Source organism: Oryzias melastigma, linkage group LG10 (assembly GCF_002922805.2).
Source record: "Oryzias melastigma strain HK-1 linkage group LG10, ASM292280v2, whole genome shotgun sequence".
NCBI lineage: Eukaryota > Metazoa > Chordata > Actinopteri > Beloniformes > Adrianichthyidae > Oryzias > Oryzias melastigma.
The window spans coordinates 230,198-248,281 of NC_050521.1; the positions used below are offsets into that span (position 1 = coordinate 230,198).

General features: G+C 43.2%; 1 protein-coding gene across 2 annotated transcripts in view; it reads left to right on the forward strand.

The window, feature by feature from the left end:
- The first annotated feature begins 569 nt into the window (after window positions 1–569).
- arap3 (ArfGAP with RhoGAP domain, ankyrin repeat and PH domain 3) overlaps window positions 570–18,084 on the forward strand; it is a 33,237-nt gene continuing 15,722 nt past the window's right edge. The window contains exons 1-10 of one of the 2 annotated variants that reach the window (XM_024283159.2): window positions 570–773; window positions 10,643–10,802; window positions 10,991–11,884; window positions 13,902–13,942; window positions 14,573–14,655; window positions 14,761–14,828; window positions 14,998–15,234; window positions 15,345–15,476; window positions 15,627–15,696; window positions 17,831–17,951. In XM_024283159.2, coding sequence (XP_024138927.1) covers window positions 10,741–10,802; window positions 10,991–11,884; window positions 13,902–13,942; window positions 14,573–14,655; window positions 14,761–14,828; window positions 14,998–15,234; window positions 15,345–15,476; window positions 15,627–15,696; window positions 17,831–17,951 — 1,708 coding nt within the window. In that variant the 5' untranslated portion in view covers window positions 570–773; window positions 10,643–10,740. The remainder of the gene's footprint in view (window positions 774–10,642; window positions 10,803–10,990; window positions 11,885–13,901; window positions 13,943–14,572; window positions 14,656–14,760; window positions 14,829–14,997; window positions 15,235–15,344; window positions 15,477–15,626; window positions 15,697–17,830; window positions 17,952–18,084) is intronic. The other variant, XM_024283160.2, reaches the window with a different exon arrangement.

The window sequence follows — 18,084 nt, forward strand, 5'->3', positions numbered from 1 at the left end:
GGAAAAAGAACAAAAAACAAATAAATAAAAGAAAAAGAAAATAGCACTTTTTTTTAAAAGTAAGACTTGCCCTGATAGCATTTATTTAATTTAGATAAGTTAGATTTATAAATTGAAGGCTGAGGTGCAAATAAATGATAAACTATGTAGGATTTTACATCCCTGTTGACCTGAAGACATCTAGTTTGCTTAACACTACCTCTAGACATAAACAAAACTCATATTTTGTATTAAAAATAGAAGGCAATAAATGCAAATCCAAATTTCTTAAAGGCTAAAGTAAGACTATGCGGCTCCTTCTATGTTTTGGTCAGCAGAAAACGAGCCCAAATGGCTCTTTTACTGTTAAAGGTTGCTGACCCCTGGTCTACAACGTTAGAAAGTTTGTCCTTACAATGGAAAATCCAGAAATGTAAGTCCTCCTTTAAAAATAATCAATTTAAATATTGTTTTAACAATTTGTGTTATAAAGACACACATTTCTTTAATGACCTTTTAACATGTTTTTATTTCCATCTATTTTTAGGACTAAAAAAGTTATACCGGAAGTCCTGCGCTCTGCTGTCTTTTATTTTGAAGGGGGACGGAAGTTGCAGCGGTCGTAGCCTTGTCTGACTTGTTCCCACTCAGACCGGAGTTTCCTCCCAGAGCTCCCAGTTTCACTCACAACCTCCCTGGACTGCGCCGGCACCTTCGCCGGGACTGGTTCTTCTGACAGTCCTTTAGGGACCCGGACTGACCCGAACGGGTCCAGGAAGCCGACCGAACCCGAGGTGAGCCGCTTTCATTCTGTTTCCACTCAAGCTGAGATTGGGTTCTGTGGAGCGCAGTCCCTGGGGAGGCGGCGTCCGCAGAACACCGACTGTCCCCGGCTCTGCGGTCCAAACCTGGCTCCTGAGCAGACCCGGGTTCGGGGTCTCCCAGGGGCAGCCTGACGCACAGGCGCAGACAGGTGTGAGTCACAGTGAGTTATTCAGACAGACGGACTCAGATGATCCAAAATCCAGCTGCTGCTTCACAGCTGGGCTAGGATTCTGTTCAGGTTCTGCCTGTTTGCTTGCTATGTAACTAATCTGGTTCTGGTTCTGCTTTCTGCAGCTGCAAGTAGTGTCTTCAGCTGCTCTGAAGGGCTGGCAGATTAAGTTGGAGCATGCTCTGTATGATCACTCAGAACCAGAACCAGAACTGGACTGCTGTCTGTTAGACCTCGCCACAGCAGGTGCTCCGTCATCAGGGGAGTGAGAGCAGCGTCTGCCGTCCATGTTTGAAGGTGGAGCGCTGCTGGATTCAAACCTGCAACCCCTGCAGAGTGACGTCACACTCATCTGTATCAGGGTTTTAACAGGAAGTGAGGTGCAGCGTCTGCGGCGGTGAAGTCACGTCCTCAAGGGATAGCTGACCACTGAATCAATTTGGACCAATTAGCTGCAGATGTGGGCGGAGCTTCAGTGTGACAGTTAACAACAGTGTCCCTATGTTCTGTGAGCGTTCTGCTTGGTTGCTTTGGTTTTGTTGGTTCTACTAAGTTTGTCTTTGAGAGGCAGATAAAGTCATTCTTCCAACAGTTCTCAGATCATGGGTCAGACTTCAAGACCCTCCCAGGCGCATGTGGATAAACATCAGGATTGTTTTGAGCAGAGATTGGTCCCTGCACTGTCAGTTCTGGTCCGGATGAAGCAGAAGGCTTTGAAGAATCCGTCTGAAGACAAATGTTAAATGAGCAAATGGGAAACAAACCCAAAAAAACAGGAAGCACCTGAAGGCAGCGCTCACACGCTCCACTGTCAGAACATTCAGGAGCTGGATCCCAGCTCTCTGCTCCCAGCGTTCCCAGTGCTCCCAGTGTTCCCAGTGTTCCCTCAGCCTCAGGCAGGAACAATCAGCTGTCTGTTCTCCACAACAGAACAGCTCCATTGTTCTCCCGCGCTGCGCTCCGGCCTCTCAGCTTCTTTTAGTCCAACTCACATTCAGGACCAGTTCAGTTCTGCAGCACTTTCACTGGAAACCATGACAACCAGCACACGACCAGTGAGACCCACTGGAGGAGTATGACTCAGAACCAGTTTCTATCTGATCTCAGTGGTTCAAGAATATATATTTTTAATGCATCTTTAATTATCTGTACTGGTCTGGACTGAACTTTTCTGGTCTAGACTTGACTTGACTGTACTGTACTGGACTCAGCTTGTCTATGTTTGCCTAGACTGGGTTATTCTGACCTCTGCTAGTCTTTCATGGTCTTTATTGGACTGTACTGGTCTGTCATGGTCTTTATTGGACTGTACTGGTCTACCATGGTCTTTATTGGATTGTACTAGTCTCTACTGGTCTATCCTGGTCTTTATTGGACTATACTAGTTTCTACTGGTCTGCCATGGTCTTTATTGGACTGTACTGGTCCATTGGGATCTTTATTCAACTGTACTGGTCTATCATGGTCTTTATTGGACTGTACTGATCTCTACTGGTTTGTGGCAGTCAGGACTGAACTTTTCGGGTCCTGTCTGGACTTTACTGTACTGGTCTCTAATTGTCTCATCTGGTCTATGTTTGTCTAGACTGGGCTCTGTTGGCCTCTGCTGGTATGTGGTGGACTGGACTGGTCTGTGGAAGTTTGGACTATCCTCTACTGTACTGGTGTGGCCTATTCTGGTCTGTGGTGGACTGGGCTGTACTGGTCTCTGTTGGTCTGTGGCGGTCTGAATTGGACTGTACTGGTCTGTTGGGGTTCAGACTAGGCTGGACTGGATTGATCCCTGGTGGTCTGTGATGGTCTGGACTGTACTGGTCCTTTTTGGTTTGTGGGTGTTTGGACTCGACTTTACTGGTCCCTGCTAATCTGTGATGGTCTGAACTGAATTAGACTGGTCTGGTGTTTGCTGGTCTGTGGTGGTGTATTGCTCTGTGGTCATCACCTATTGTGGTCCAGCATATACTCCTCCTTTTGAATGTTTCTTTTTCCGTGTTTCTGTTTTTAAAGTGGTCTTGATCCTCAATTTACCTGATTCCTGGAGGACTTTTGAAGTTCCTGGTATTCTTGGTGCAGTCCTTGTACCTGACCGTTTCTTCAAGAATGTGATGTTTGTTTCAGATCCTGACCTCTGACCTCTGAAGAGCTTATATTCAGGCTGGTCTTCATCTTTGTTTCTGCTGTGTTTACTTTCCGTCTTGGGGGTGTGAGCGCAGCGCAACAGCAAGAACAGACACGTCTGCTGCTGGTTGTCCTCTGCTCTGTCACGCCTGCCGCTGCACAGTCCCTGTTCCTACAGCTCTGCCTGAAGATTCTGCTGGGATCTATCCTTGAAGAAACATCAGGATGTGGAGATTAGTGATGCCACAAACGATTATTTTAATAATCGACTAATCGCTGGTTATTTTGTCCGATTAGTCGACTAATTGGGTCATTCGCAAACCGGATGTAAAACGCACATCTTAACCATCATTAGCTTTAAACTACAGTAACTAAGTATATAGCATTACCAGTGTGAATGCTGTAAGCTGAATTTGGCTGCTGAAGATGCTAGTGCTAATAGCTGAAGATGCTGAAATTGATAGCTAAAAACAGTGAAGCTGATGGGTAGCTAAAATATCAATTAAATGCTAAACTAGCCTAAAAAACAGAAAAAAAGCCTAAATTAGCCAAAACAGCTAGCATGCAGCTGAAATATTAGCTAAACACCATAATAGCCTAAAAATCCTAATAAATACTAAAATAGTCCAAAAAGCTATCAGAATGTCATTATAACTTTCCAGTTTACACTCTGACTCTATATAATATAAAGTAACGACTAATCAACTATTAAATTAGTCGTCAACTTTTTTAATAGTCGATTAGTCGTGGATTGGTCGACTAATCATGGCAGCCGGAGAACCCAACAATAATACATCTAAAATCTGTGTATTTTGGAAAAATCAATTGGAATTCAAATGTCTTTAGTTTCTGTTATATTTTTTTATATTTTATGTATGGTGGTATGAAGATGAGGATGGGTGATGTTCGTTCGGTTGTTCTGGAGTTGGGATGAAGGCTGGAGCTCCTTCAGCTCCTCGGGTTCTCCTGGTCTGGTCTTGGAGGATGTGAGCGGTGAGGTCCTGCCGCAGAGGACGTCCTGACGATTTTGCGTGCGTTTCCTTTGTGACGGTGCGGGGGACCTGTGCATCCTGTGTTTTGTTCTGCTGCAGATTCACAGAGCTGATTACAAGAACAGGTCAGAGACGTGAGGGAGGGCTGGGGTGAAGAGGTGAGGTGGGGGAGGGAAGACCAAGGCCGGCTGCTGATGAGTTCGGGTGTTTCTGGTTCAGTGGAGACCTCAGAAGGAATGCTGGGAATGCTTGGCTTTTATTTTGAAAAATGGACAAGTGAAGAGGTTGCATCCTGTCCTTAAAACTCCACCAGCAGCTCAGAGCTGAGGGTCTTTTGGAGCTTTTATGGCCGTATAGTCTCAGACCTCAGTTTGGACCCTGGGTTGTTGACAGTTGTCCCGGTTTGGGCCCCCGTCTGGGTGATGGCGTGTGTTAAGAGGTGGAAGTGGGATGGGAGTGTCCGTATCCTCCCGCTGTGTTTCCTCGCTTGCTCCCTGACTTCCTGCCTCCCTGAAAAGCTCTCCGGACTCTCAGATGCTTCTGCAGCTTTCTGCTGTTTCTCCAACCCGATCAGAAAGTTCTGACTGGTCGGGACCCTTTGGTGGGTTCTGATTCTTCTTGTTAGCTGCAACGGTTTGATTTGCTTTGTCCCTAAATAGCTCCCGTCAGAGCCACTCAAAAATGAAACCTGTTTTATTTTGTGTCTTGGTTCTGCAAAGTTCTGCTGACAGAAACGGAACAAAAACCAATGAATGAACACGGAGAAGAGATGAAGTGCAAACCCTTCTGCTCTTCTGCCTTCATTTCCACCTCTGTCCTGAGTCTGAAGAATGACCTTCTCACACCCTCAGTCTTCCTCCATAAATACCACAGCGTGCATGAAAACGTGCACATTTTCTGTGTGCACGAGGCTTTGTTCTGGGCCCAGAACTGAACTGGGACGATCTGGGATCAGAGAAACAGAAGTCTGCTGGAGGAAGCTGCTGTGACTCACTTCCTCCTCCGCTTCCTGCTGGACAGCGCTGACGTCTGTGTGTGTCTGTGTGTGTTGGTGTGTGTCGGTGTGTGTTTGTGTGTGTTTGTGTGTGCGTGTCCTTGTTGGTTTTCTTCTTGGGTGTCAGATTTCTTCTGCTACAGGAAACCGTTAAGGTGATGATGTCATAGGTGTCCCAACATCACCATCTTTGGATTTTCGTTGCTGTCCTCACATATTCTTGCTACCATTTTCATGAAAATGTTAGTGCTGATAGCTGAAGATGCTGAAATTGATAGCTAAAAGCACTGAAGCTGATAGCTGGAAATGCTGAAGTTGATAGCCAGCTAAAGTATTAGTTAAATGTCAAATTAGCCTAAAAAACAGAGAAAAGCCTAAATTAGCCAAAACAGCTAGCATGTAGCTGAAACATTACCTAAACTCCAAAACAGCCTAAAAATCTTAATAAATGGCTAAATAGTCCAAAAAGCTAACAGAATGCCGTTATAACTTTCTACTTTACTACACTCTGACTCCATATGTTATAAAGTAACGACTAATCGATTTTTAAATTAGTTGTTGACTATTTTAGTAGTAGATTAGTCGTTGATTAGTCGACTAACCGTGGCAGCCTTAGTCTTGAACACTGACAAATCAACATCATAAACATTTAGCTTCTTTCACTGTAAACCAGACCTAGACAGACTTATCCACACCTTCATCTCCAGCGAGTCTCTAGCTGGAACGGTCTGCTGTTGGATTCAGTTAAGTAGGTGTAGTTCATCCAGATCACTGCTGCTCAGAACATCCCAGACCTGTTGGTTCCTCCTGAACCAGCTGGGACTCTGAGAAGCTCAGGGACAGACCTTCTGCTGCTGCTCTGTCAGGAATGATCATTTTCATGCTGCAAAGATCCTAAACATTCTCTCAGATGACAGTGTTCAAGTCCAGACTGATAGCTATTCTTTTTTTAAATAGGTGCCAGTCTCATCTGCACTCTGCTCTTTCATTCTTGTGTTTTTTAATGACTGGTTCACATGTCATTTTTGTCCAGAAGCTTTTTAATTTTCCCTTTCAACTGTAAAGAACTTTTAAACACTTGTGAGGGAAATGTTTACACTTAAACCAGCCTTTGCCTGTTATCAGCAGCTAAACATTAACCTGTAGAGCTACCAGAGCTGCTTTTGTTTTAAAAATGTTTAGAGAGAAAGTGGTCCTTGAAACAGCTAGGCTGCCTCAGAGCATTTGACGTTCTGTCACAGGTAAACTAAACACTGAAAAAGCTGCATATTTTCAAATGAAACGTGTATTGATTGGGGGGGTATAGAGGACAACATGCTTGGCACCAGATTCTTAATTAGTTTGTGTCTGTAGTCTCAAATGAAACTGTTCAAATTCCAGTTAAAGATAAAATGAATATGAAATTGCTGTCAAAAGGATGTGCAGTGGTGTAGTGGTTAGTGCTTGCGCATCACAGCCTAAAGGTCCCGGTTCAAATCCCAGCTGGGGCCTTTTTTACTCTGGGAACTCCAGCTTCCTCCCACATTCCTAAAAACACGTTTCATCTGTAAATTGATGACTACAAGTTGCTGTTGTCCGTAGGTTTGTGCGTATTTATTTGTTTGTGTGAAGCCCTGCTACTGTTCCAAGGATAGGCTCCAGCAACCTTGCAACCCCAAAAGGGATTCAGTAGGTCCAGTAGATGGACGAGGGATGTCGTCCTTTTCAAAACAGAACATTTAGTATATTGTTTTTCAGTGATGATATCATGAAATCTTTACTGTCTGTTAATGCAGATACTCTAGAGCAGGGGTGTCGAACTAAATCTCACAAGGGGCCAAAATTCAAAACACACCTTAGGTCGTTGGTCGAACAGGATAAACATTTATTGAACACTAAAACGAAATTTTTTATACTTTAAAATTGTAACTTTTTAACATAATTATGAACTAGAAATAAAGCATTACCTGTGATAATGCTAGTGTGAATGCTGTAAACTAAATTTGGCCGCTGAAGATGCTAGTGCTGATAGCTGAAGATGCTGAAATTGATAGCTAAAAACACTGAAGCTGATAGCCAGCTAAAATATTAGCTAAATGCCAAATAAGCCTAAAAATCTAAAAAAGAAAGACAAAAACGTTGCTTAACCAAAACAGCGTGATATATACAGTATGTAGTTGAAAAATAGCTAAACTTCAAAACAGTCTAAAAAACTGAAAAAAACCTAAATTAGCCAAAACAGCTGGTGTGTAGCCTAAATATTAGCTTAACTCCAAAACAGCCTAAATAAAATCCTAACTTAGCCAAAAGAGCTGGCATGTAGCTGAAATATTAGCTAAATGCCAAAATAGCCTAACATTTTTTTTGATAAATGCCAAAATGGTCCAAAAAGCTAGCAGAATGCTAATTTTTAAAACTTTAAAAAAGTTAACTTTTTAACATAATTATGAAGAATAAAAATGTATGAATATTATTCCAGAATAAACCAACTTAAACCTTAAATAACTTTCAATATTTTACTTTTCATAAAAATATATTTTGTCAAAAGTGTTCTAGTTAGAAATAAGCCCATGATAACATCGGGCCATTAATAACAATAAAATAAAATGATCTGGAGGGCCGGATAGAATTAGCTGGCGGGTACGGATCCGGTCCCCAGGCCTTGACTTTGACACACGTGATCTACAGGTTTACAGCTGTCTTATTTTCCAGTTCAGATGGAGGACAAACATCTGTCTGTGAATTTATCTGGATTTGAAATTTAACAAGTAGAAGTCTTAAACTCGTCTGCTTTAAATGTTTCTTAAATCTCAGAGATCTAATATGCTTTTCTCTACTTGTCATTGTTTATTCAGTGATGGATGCAAGGTTAAGTTAAAAAAAAGAATACCACAAGCATTATTTCCTAACATTTGTTGTCAAAAAGAGTGACTCAGCTATTTAGCATTTATTTACAGACATTTCTTTTGAGTTATGTTTTTTTTGTCAGGGCTCTGAATGTTTTTGATCTTGTCAATTAAAATAAAACTTTATTTTGTAGTACATTTTTGTCTCTTTATTTGTTGCAAAAAAGAGGGTTGAAGCAAAAACTGAAAAAGAAAGTGGAGGTCCTGAGAGAGAACAGCTCTGGATCAGTGGACCTCAGGAGAACAAGTGTCCTGTGTAATTCAGCCAATCAGAGCAGAGTTTGGGGTCTGGTTCAGGTGATGCTGCTGCTCTGAGGGTTTCTGACCCCTATGTGTCGCTTCATGTGTCACACTGTAATGGCTGTGCATTCTGGGTAACTGGGTTCACAGAAAGGTGTTTAAGCCCCTCCCCTCAGGCTGCAAAACAACAATCTGCTGGAGATGTGGACTCGCCTGACAAGAGAAACCAACGCAGTTCCATCACTTCCTGATTATTAACAAAAACATCAGCTGATGGTTTGTTGTAGAACCCGACAGGTTCTGATTGAATCACGAGACCCTGTCCATGAAAAAGGTTCGTCCTCTGGATGAGATCTGGGTTTGCAGACAGATGGGTCCTGGACCACTTGTTTGAATTTGTCCCTTTCCACGGAATGCAGAGCTGTCCATCAGAATAGAGCTCACCAACTTTTTTTCTTTTAAACTTTCCACTCACTGTTTCCTTCAAAGCCCCCCCCACCCACCCTACAGCTGGACGCAGCTCATCTCAGCTGTAGACACTCCCTGCATCCTGTGTGTGTGTTAGTGTGGGTTATAAATGAACCGCTGGTCCGTCCTCATGAGAACCGTTGTGTCCTCCAGTCTGTTCGCTTTTATGTGTTGTGTGAGCATCCAGACGAGACTCAGTGTTGACTGAGCTCTGAATGAAAGGTTTCACTCTGACTGTCTGAGCCTCAGCTGAAGAGCAACTGCAGCAAGATGCTTCAGGTTTGGGAGGGGAAGGTGTGGGTTTGGTGTTTTACTAGCTGACTGTTGCAGGAAGACCATCAACAGCGGACAGCAGACAATCCCTCTTTGTCCTCCAGCAGTTCTTCTTGTTGCTCTTACAAACTTTTTTGTGGTCGCTGGCCGAACAGGATAAACATTTATTGAACACACTAAAACTAGTTTGTTCAATAAATTTTACTATTTTTTGGCCAAAAGGCAAAATTTTCATTTCTAACTTGTATAATTTTGACAATATATATTTTTATGGAGAGTAAAATATTACAATGATGAATTATTCATCCATCCATCCATCCATCTTCTTGACCGCTTCTTCCCGTTCGGGGTCGCGGGGTGCTGGAGCCTATCCCGGCTACTGATGGGCGAAGGTGGGGTACACCCTGGACAGGTCGCCAGTCTGTCGCAGGGCTGAATTATTCATAATTATGTTAAAAAGTTACGGTTTTAAAGTTTTAAAAAATTTACATTCTGCCAGCTTTTTGGACTATATTGGTATTTACAAATATTTTTAGACTATTTTGGAGATCAGTTAACATTTCAGCAACATGCTAGCTATTTTAGCTAATTTAAGCTTTTTTTTATTTTTTTTATGCTATTTTGAGGTTCGGCTATTTTTTTCAGCTACCTGCTAGCTGTTTTGGCTAACCTTTAGTTTTTTAGACTAATTTGGCATTTGGCTATTATTTTAGCTGGTTATTAGCTTCAGTGATTTCAGCTCTCATCTTCAGCGTTTTTAGACATCCATTTCAGCATTTTCAGCTACTAGCACCACCATCTTCAGTGGCCAAATTCAGCTTACAGCATTCATATTTGTGTTCAGAAGTTACAGTTTTTAAGTTTGAAAAATTACGTTTTAGAGTGGGTGGGTTGCTCCTGCCTCAGGTGGAGGAGTTTAAATGTCTTGGGGTTTTGTGAGAGATGGAAGATCGGAGCGTGAGATCGACAGGCGGATTGGAGCAGCGGTCAGTTGTGGTGAAAAGAGCTGAGCCAGAAAGCAAAGCTCTCAATTTACCGGTCGATCTTCTTTCCAGTACTCACCTACGGTCATGAGTTCTGGGTCATGATCGAAAGAACAATGTCCCAACTACAAGCGGCTGAAATGAGTTTTCTCTGGAGGGTGGCTGGGAACTCCCTTAGAGATAGGGTGAGAAGCTCGGTCACCCTGAGAGAGCTCGTAGTAGAGCTGCTTCTCCTCCACATTGTGAGGAGCCAGTTGAGGTGGCTCAGTAATCTGGTCCAAATGCCTCCTGGACGCCTCCCTGGAGAGGTGTTCCGGGCATGTCCCGCTGGGCGGAGGCCCCGGGGAAGACCCAGGACATGCTGGAGAGACTATGACTCTCGGCTGGCCTGGGAACACCTCGCTGTCCCCCAGAGGAGCTGGAGGAAGTGGCCGGGGAGAGGGAAGTCTGGGCATCTTTGCTTAGACTGCTGCCCCACGACCCGGTACTGGATGAGCAGTAGAAGATGGATGGATAGTTTGAGTGTTCAATAAATGTTTATCCTGTTCGGCCCGCGATCTAATGTGTGTTTTGGATTTTTTTCCTCTTGTGCGATTGAGTTTGACACCCCTGCTCTACATGGAGCTTGTTACCACACTGGGGGTGAGCGTGTCCCTTGAGAGGAGGAAGATGGACGAGCAGAGATCCCATTCCTGACTCTTTCCTGTTTTCCTCAGATGGACTGCTCTCCTCTACTGCTGCTGTAGGTCAGGGATGGCCAAAGCGTCTGTGGCGAGCGGAGGAGACGTATCCTTATCCAGACTCCACGGTTGTCATGGCCTCGCTGGATGGAAGCACGCCGGTTGAGACGCTTCTGGCAGCGATCCATCTGGAGAGGTACTGAAACACCGAACATGTTTGTGCACATCTGAATGTGATGTGAGGAAACTGTTGGAGACCTAATGAAGACACCAGACACTCAATAAACGAACATTGTGTTAGCGAGTTTCATTCTGTTTACTCGTTTTAAGATCAAACATGATCCAGCATGTTTTTATCTAAAGAAAGTCTCCGTTCCTCTGCAGGTACCTGGACTCCTTTCAAAGAGCCAGTTTGTTGTTGGCAAGAGACTTCACGCACCTGGACCATGACGCCTTGATCAGTCTGGGTGTGACGGCCACAGGACACAGGAAGAGGATCCTGCGCCTGGTCCACCTCATCCAGAGACAGAAGGCGGACAACCCACGCGGTCGCTGTCAGTCCATGTCGGAGTCGGGCTGGAGCGCCACGACTTCACGCAACTCTGCCGGATTGAGCAACAGCTCCACTCCGGATCTGTCCTCCATGTCGCAGGACTCTGACAGCAGCAGTCGACCGGTGAAGCCGGTCCCCAAACCCAGAACTGTTTTCAACCGCAGCAGGACTGTGCCCATCAACTTCTGCCCGTTACCGGACCCTGCCCCGCCCCCACAATGTCTGTCCCAGGAGTCCATCTGCCTCACCGTGTCCGAGCTCACGCCCCCAGCCGAGAACAGCATAGGATCAGAGGCCACGCCCACTCCCGACCACAGCCAGAGACAAAGGCAGCCGGGCAGGACTCGGCCCAGCCGCAGCCTTTCTCTATGCGACACTCTCGGGTCACTGCCCCCCGTCCCCCCTCGACTGAACCGCAGGGCTGTGGCCTCCATGTCTCCGCCCTCTTCATCCCCCTCGTCCTCCTCACCTGTGCGCTCAGAGCAGAGACAGGTGTTGTCCTCTCTGGTGTTCCGTTCTGACAGTCTGGACAGCAGCAGGCTCTCTGGATCCCCACCTTCAGGTTCCCCCCGAGGACCGGGGGTGGAGATGGTGTCCAATGACATCTACTGGGGCTCCTCACCTGGCTCTACTGCCCCCAATGGAGGGAGGGGTTACTGCAGCCAACAGTCAGCTCCGCCTACTCCACCCAGAAATACACCAGAGAGGAACCGTGAGAAGGACAGGTGGGTTCTTCAGACCAGAGTCTGCTGTTACACGTTAAGGAGTGAGGAAGTGCGCTGCACAATTTAGACAGAAGACACACGAGAACAGTCCAAAGAAGAGAGGAAGATGCAGGAAAGTAGAGTTTGTACGAGTCTGTTGTAGATCACAGAAATCTGAGTCTGAAGATAAAACTAAACTTAAAGAGGGATTTCAACTACAAATACAAGAGGCAGAAATCAGCTGAGGAGCCATCCAGGAGAAATGGATAGATGAATGGATTGGTGGTTTATGGATTATGGATGAATATGATGGATGAATTGACAGACAAATAGACATTGGATGAATTATTAAACCATGTGTCAAAGTCAAGGCACGGCGCTCCGGGTAATCATATCCGGCCCTCCAGATCATTTAATTTTTTGTTATTAATAGCTCGATGTTATCTTGTGCTCATTTCTAACTTTTATAATTTTAACAAAATATGTTTTTATGGAGAATAAAATATTGAAAGTTATTTAAGGTTTAAGTTGATTTATTCTGGAATAATATTCATAGATTTTTATTATTCAAGTTTATGTTCAAAAGTTATGGTTTTAAAGTTCAAAAAAATGTCAATCCGTTAGCTTTTTGGACTAATTTGGCATTTACTAAGATTTTTTTAGGCCATTTTGTAGTTTAGTTAATATGTCAGCTACATTTTAGCTGTTTTTCCTAATTTCGACTTTTTCAAGTATTTTAGTCTATTTTGGAGTTTAGCTTATATTTACGCTACAGGCTAGCTGTGTTTGCTAATTTAGGCTTTTTTTGTTTTGTTTTTTAGGGTGATTTGGAATTTAGCTAATATTTACACGCTAGCCATTTGGGCTAATTTAGGCTTTTTTTTAGTTTAGAAGGATATTTAGAAGCTTAGCTATTTTTTCAGCAACATGCCAGCTGTTTTGGCTAACTTAAGTTTTTTTTTTTTTAGATTGTTTTGGCTAATTTGGTATTTAGCTAATATTTTACCTGGCTATCAGCTTCAGCGTTTTTAACTGTCAATTTCAGCATCTTCTGCTATCAGCACTACCCTCTTCAGCCAACAAATTTAGCTTTCAGCATTAACACTAGCATTGTCAAAGGTAATTTTTTATATCTAGTTCATAATTATGTTTGAAAGTTTTAAAAATGTAGTTTTAGAGTGCTCAATAAATGTTTATTCTGCTGGACCCGCGATCTCAGGTGTGTTTTGGATTTTTGTGACCTTGAAACCCCTGGTATAGATTAATTCCTAGAAGATTAATTAATGAAAAATGGATGGATGGATTATTAGAGGATGGATGGACAGAAAGATTGAGGGATTAAATGGATGGATGGATGAATAAATGAATGCTTCATTGATGGATGATGAATGGATGGATGGCTTGTTAGAGGATGGATGGACAGACAGACAGAGGGTTGAAAGCATGGATAGTTGATGGATGGATTAATGGAGAGTGGATGGATTTACTAGAGGGTGCATGGATAGACATAGGGTTGAATGGATAGTAAATATCACCAACAAAGAAGAGCAAAAGAAAGAAACTCGCATTCCTTCGTAGAATCTGATTGGGATGTAACAGATCACGGATAATCCATGATCTGTTTTACCCATTGAATCTGACGCTTAAACCGCCCATTGAACTGAATTTGGCAGGAAGTCGTGTTTGGATGAAACTAAAAGTGCTGTTTGGCTAAAAACTGAAGCAGGTCCAGTAAAAGGATCACGAACCAACCAAAAAAAGTCTACTTTTTAAAATTACCTGGAGACATTAATTGGTTGACAGAAGATGTTTCCAGCATTTTTCAGCACTGCACATTTATCCAGTCGGCTTATAGTACAGTACGTAACTGCCTTCATGTCTAGATGTGGATGCTGGTCCAGGTGCTTCTGTTCCCTGCTCGGTGTTTGCAGCTTCTCCTCCATGGCCTTTCCTCTCAGAGCTGCACGAGCAGCAGTCTGAGCTCCAAAGTCTCTAAACTGATCATGAATCAAAGTGACGCTTTGCTTGTCATTTTCAGGGTCAGCACTTTAAGCAACAACTCCTCAGGATCAGCCAGAGGTGAGATGTTTGTTCAGAAATGAGACACTTGTAAAATGTAAAACTTGACATTTTCCCACTTTCTTAAAGAGATATACCTGATAATAAATATAAAAAAAGTCTAAATAAGCGTTTTAAGAACATTTATCTCTTTAAAAATACAAATATTTCCCAGAACTGATTGCCTCCTCTCTGAAAGCGCCTCCAGCACAGGGCTCTGCATGCACAAATCAAGAATACACACACACAAACCCTAAGTTAAGCACAAATTAGGAATTATGCACACATAAATAGGGGTGATACTTATTTCTCTCCACTTGGACGCTTTAAAAATATATATTTTTAAGTTTATTACCAGTTAATAGAGCCTTAATAAAGACGATAAACATATAAAGTGTAGTTTTGTAAAAACATAATTTTATGTTTAGTGCTTAATTAGGAAAGGACGTCTGACAAAACTGAGTGATGTATTGAAAAGGTCTATTTTGAGTCCAGTCTACAGGTTTCTCTTAACATAGTGTCTATTATGGGATGCTAACAGTCAACACTACAGTATGAATAGGAGTAAAGTATTGTAATAAAGTTGAGCTTCTCACTGATGACATCAGTCCAGTACTTCTGCTGTGAAGAACACTTCTCTCTGTTCAACAGCCTCCACAGATGACCCTGATGAGGAGATCAGTCCGTACTGTGAGACTGTTTACCAGTCCAGACGACCTCCACACAACAGCGAGGTGAGGCCTGACAAGCCCCGCCCTCTGTCTTCCTGATGATGTAACGGAGATCATGTCTGTCTCAGAGAGGAGAAGTACATGCTGACTGAATAATTTGTCCTGCAGAATGAGAGGAGCAGAGGGGATGAACGAGAGATGAAGATGGACGAGGAGAGACATGCAGAGGATCATGGGTAAGAAAGCTGCACACTGCCACAATCAAAAACACCATTAGACACAGATTTATCCTCTACTTGTAGATCTCCGTAAACTTAGACGAGCTGAAGAGAGAGTTGGACTGTAGTCGAGATCATTTGTTGTCTCTCCACTTTGAATCGATAAAGTTTTCTTTTGCACCTGCAGGACTCACAAGTTGTCCTGGACGAAGCGTTTGTCACAGGCTTTTCACTCCGGAGACACTCAGGGTTACAGCACTGTGGGGGAAGCTCCGCCCCCCCTCAGCTGCCTCTCCCTACCTGCCTCCACCTTCGCTGATGCTGATGAAGACTTGACCATCTCCCCCTACGCCAGCTACACCTCCCTGTCCGAGAGAGCCCCGCCTATCCTCAGCGGCTGGCTGGACAAGCTGTCTCCACAAGGGTGCGTTTGATTTACGCTGCCAGTGCTCAGATAGTTGTTCGGTTTATTAGCCGGAGGTGTGTTCGATGTCCTCACCCAGACTTACAGGCTGTTCTGTCTGTACCCGTCAGGGGTCGGAGGTCATCCCCAGCTGCTCTGCTGTGTCTGCTCCTTTCTGCTCCTCCCTGTGTCTCCTCTCTCGTGAGGAGCTGCCTCTGTCTCGTCACCTTCATCTCCCGCTCTTCCTCCCGCTCCTCCTCTCGGTGTGTCAGTCTTTTCCTCTCTGGCTGCTCCTTCAAACATTCCCTCTGGTGTTCACTGAGGTTCAGATTGTCTCTGCTGCTGCAGGATAAACTCACATCAGGTGTTTGAAGGTTTTCAGGTCGTGATCGTGTGATGTGTGTCTGTTTCAGGAACTACGTTTTCCAGAAGCGCTTTGTGAAGTTTGATGGAAAGAACCTGATGTATTTTGGCAGTGAGAAGGTAAGCAGGTCATCTGATGAAGGTGTTTTCCAGCTGTTATTGTTTGTTCCTGTTTTCTCCCCTGATCATTTCAGAGTTTCTGCCTAAGGTTAAGAGGATGTGAAACAGAAATCTGGTTTAACTTTCATTAACGCCATTTCTCAGGTTCGAGCTGTTAATATTAGTTCACGTTCAAAACTGAATTGGTGTTTTAAAGTTTCAAAGTACATCTGCATATCAGGTTAGTGTCAACCATCGTTACAGTCTAGGCCTGCCATTAACGGTTATTTTAGTAGTCGACTAATCACCGATTATTTTTTCCGATTAGTCGACTAATCGGGTCATGCTGAAAGTGGATGGAAAGCATGGATCTGAACCATCATTAGCTTTAAACTAACTAAAAATAAAGATAATGAAGATGATAGTTTATTAAACTTTTAATGAGTCATGCAGCCTCTGTCCTTCATTAGTTTCTGGTATTAAAAACAAGGTTAAATCAAACAAGAGAGATATAAGGAATATACTTTTCATCAAACTCATTTTGACAGGTGCCCCGCCCCTCAAGATGATGTAACAATTTAATATAAATTTTATATATATAGGGTCAAGGGTCAACTGTCAATATCAGTTTAATGGAAAGTATATTCCTGATCTCTCTGATGTGGTCGGCATCTGAAACAAGGAACTATTTTCACTAAAGAGAAAGTTTTGGTCTCACTGACTCAAATAATGAAAAAAGTGAATTTTTTGGTGCTGAATGCTCACAACTTTGTTCCACTTTACTACACTCTGACTCCATATAATATAAAGCAACAACTAGTCAACTATTAAATTAGGCTTCAACTATTTTAATAGTCGATTAGTCCACAAATCGTGGCAGCCCTATCACTCTTCCACCACTGTGCTTCTCTGTTGGGTTGTTCTGTGTGCTTCCAGAGAAACAGTCTCCAGGTTTCGTCTTTAATGCTGGTCAAGAAAAGGATAAAAAACATATTATATTATACTGCATTCACACCAAACATGACTCGCTCCTCAAATTTGCATCCACTTGAGTTTTTCGACACACATCAAATTCACTGCTCGACGCTCGTCTGAAAACGTGTTCCTAAACGCTCATGATGCGTGTGGGAGAAGTTTTTAACCTGATCACTACATGGAAGCACTGACTGTATCTCATTTACAATGCACGGAAGAAATCAGGTTTATTTACTTTGAAGAGCTCTACTAAAGCATTGGTAATCACGTCTTCATGTCTGGGTTCATGAGATCATTCAGAGATTCTTCCAGTACACTGAACTTCTCCATCTACTGCAGGAGATGCGTCTGAATGATGGACGCTTTCAGCGATACTTCTGTCTCTTTGTGACCCGGTTTAATGACTTGCTGTCCCACATTAGTCCGATAAGGGAAAAAATTGAAAATTTGAAGAACTTTTTATTTTTGTCTCAATAAAAATAAGAAAATTATCTTAAAGTTTAGGAAGAGCACAAACACTAAGAATCAGCTTTTCCTTTCTGGGTTCAGACTCTGTTCAGATCATCAACACATCATGGGAAAAAGCTGAGTCCTGATTGGTTGACGCAAATTCTACACCAAAGTTCAGATATTTGAGCTCTGGAAAGCCATTTTTCACTCTGATGCCTGAATTGTGCTGCCGCTAACATTGAAACTGGACGCCTCTGCCACGTGGGATCGCATTCGGTGTGAACGATGTCGGTGTGAACGATGTCGGTGTGACAGAATACAAACAAACAAAGACTACAGGCAGACTCACACATATACATATTCACAAATCAGTCGCATCACATTCAATTGCTTGATGTTAGAGCTCTTCTCTTTCCTGAGAATTCAGTCATCACTGTTCAGGCCTCTGGTCTAAAGCCGCTCTTTCAGAATGAAAATAAAAAACTAGCAAGAAACCTCCTGAAGAAATTCCCTCAGAAAGACTTTGTTATTGAAGCTGCTGACGGGAACTCAGGTGATCCTGTCCGTCACCTCCACAGAAAACGTTCTGGTCTGTTTTGATGGGATAAAGCTAGACTGGACTAATGATTCTGGTTGATGTAACTGTAGCCTCATCCTGGTTCTTGTTGATCCTATGTTTTTTTATTCTTCATATGAAGATGACCACTAAATCTCCTGTGTGTTCTTTAAGGACATCTACCCCAAAGGCGTGATCCCACTGGCTGCTATCCAGATGGCCCGTCTGACAAAAGACAACAAGTTTGAGATTGTGACGAGTCACAGGATCTTCGTCTTTAGGACTGATAATGAAGGTAAAACCTGGTCTGAACACAGTCTACACTTAAAGAGGCAACGCTGCTCACTGTGACTTTCAGACACAACTGCTCAAGGACTTACCTGGATTATCTGAAATGTAAAAAAAAATGTCTTTAGTTCCAGTACTCA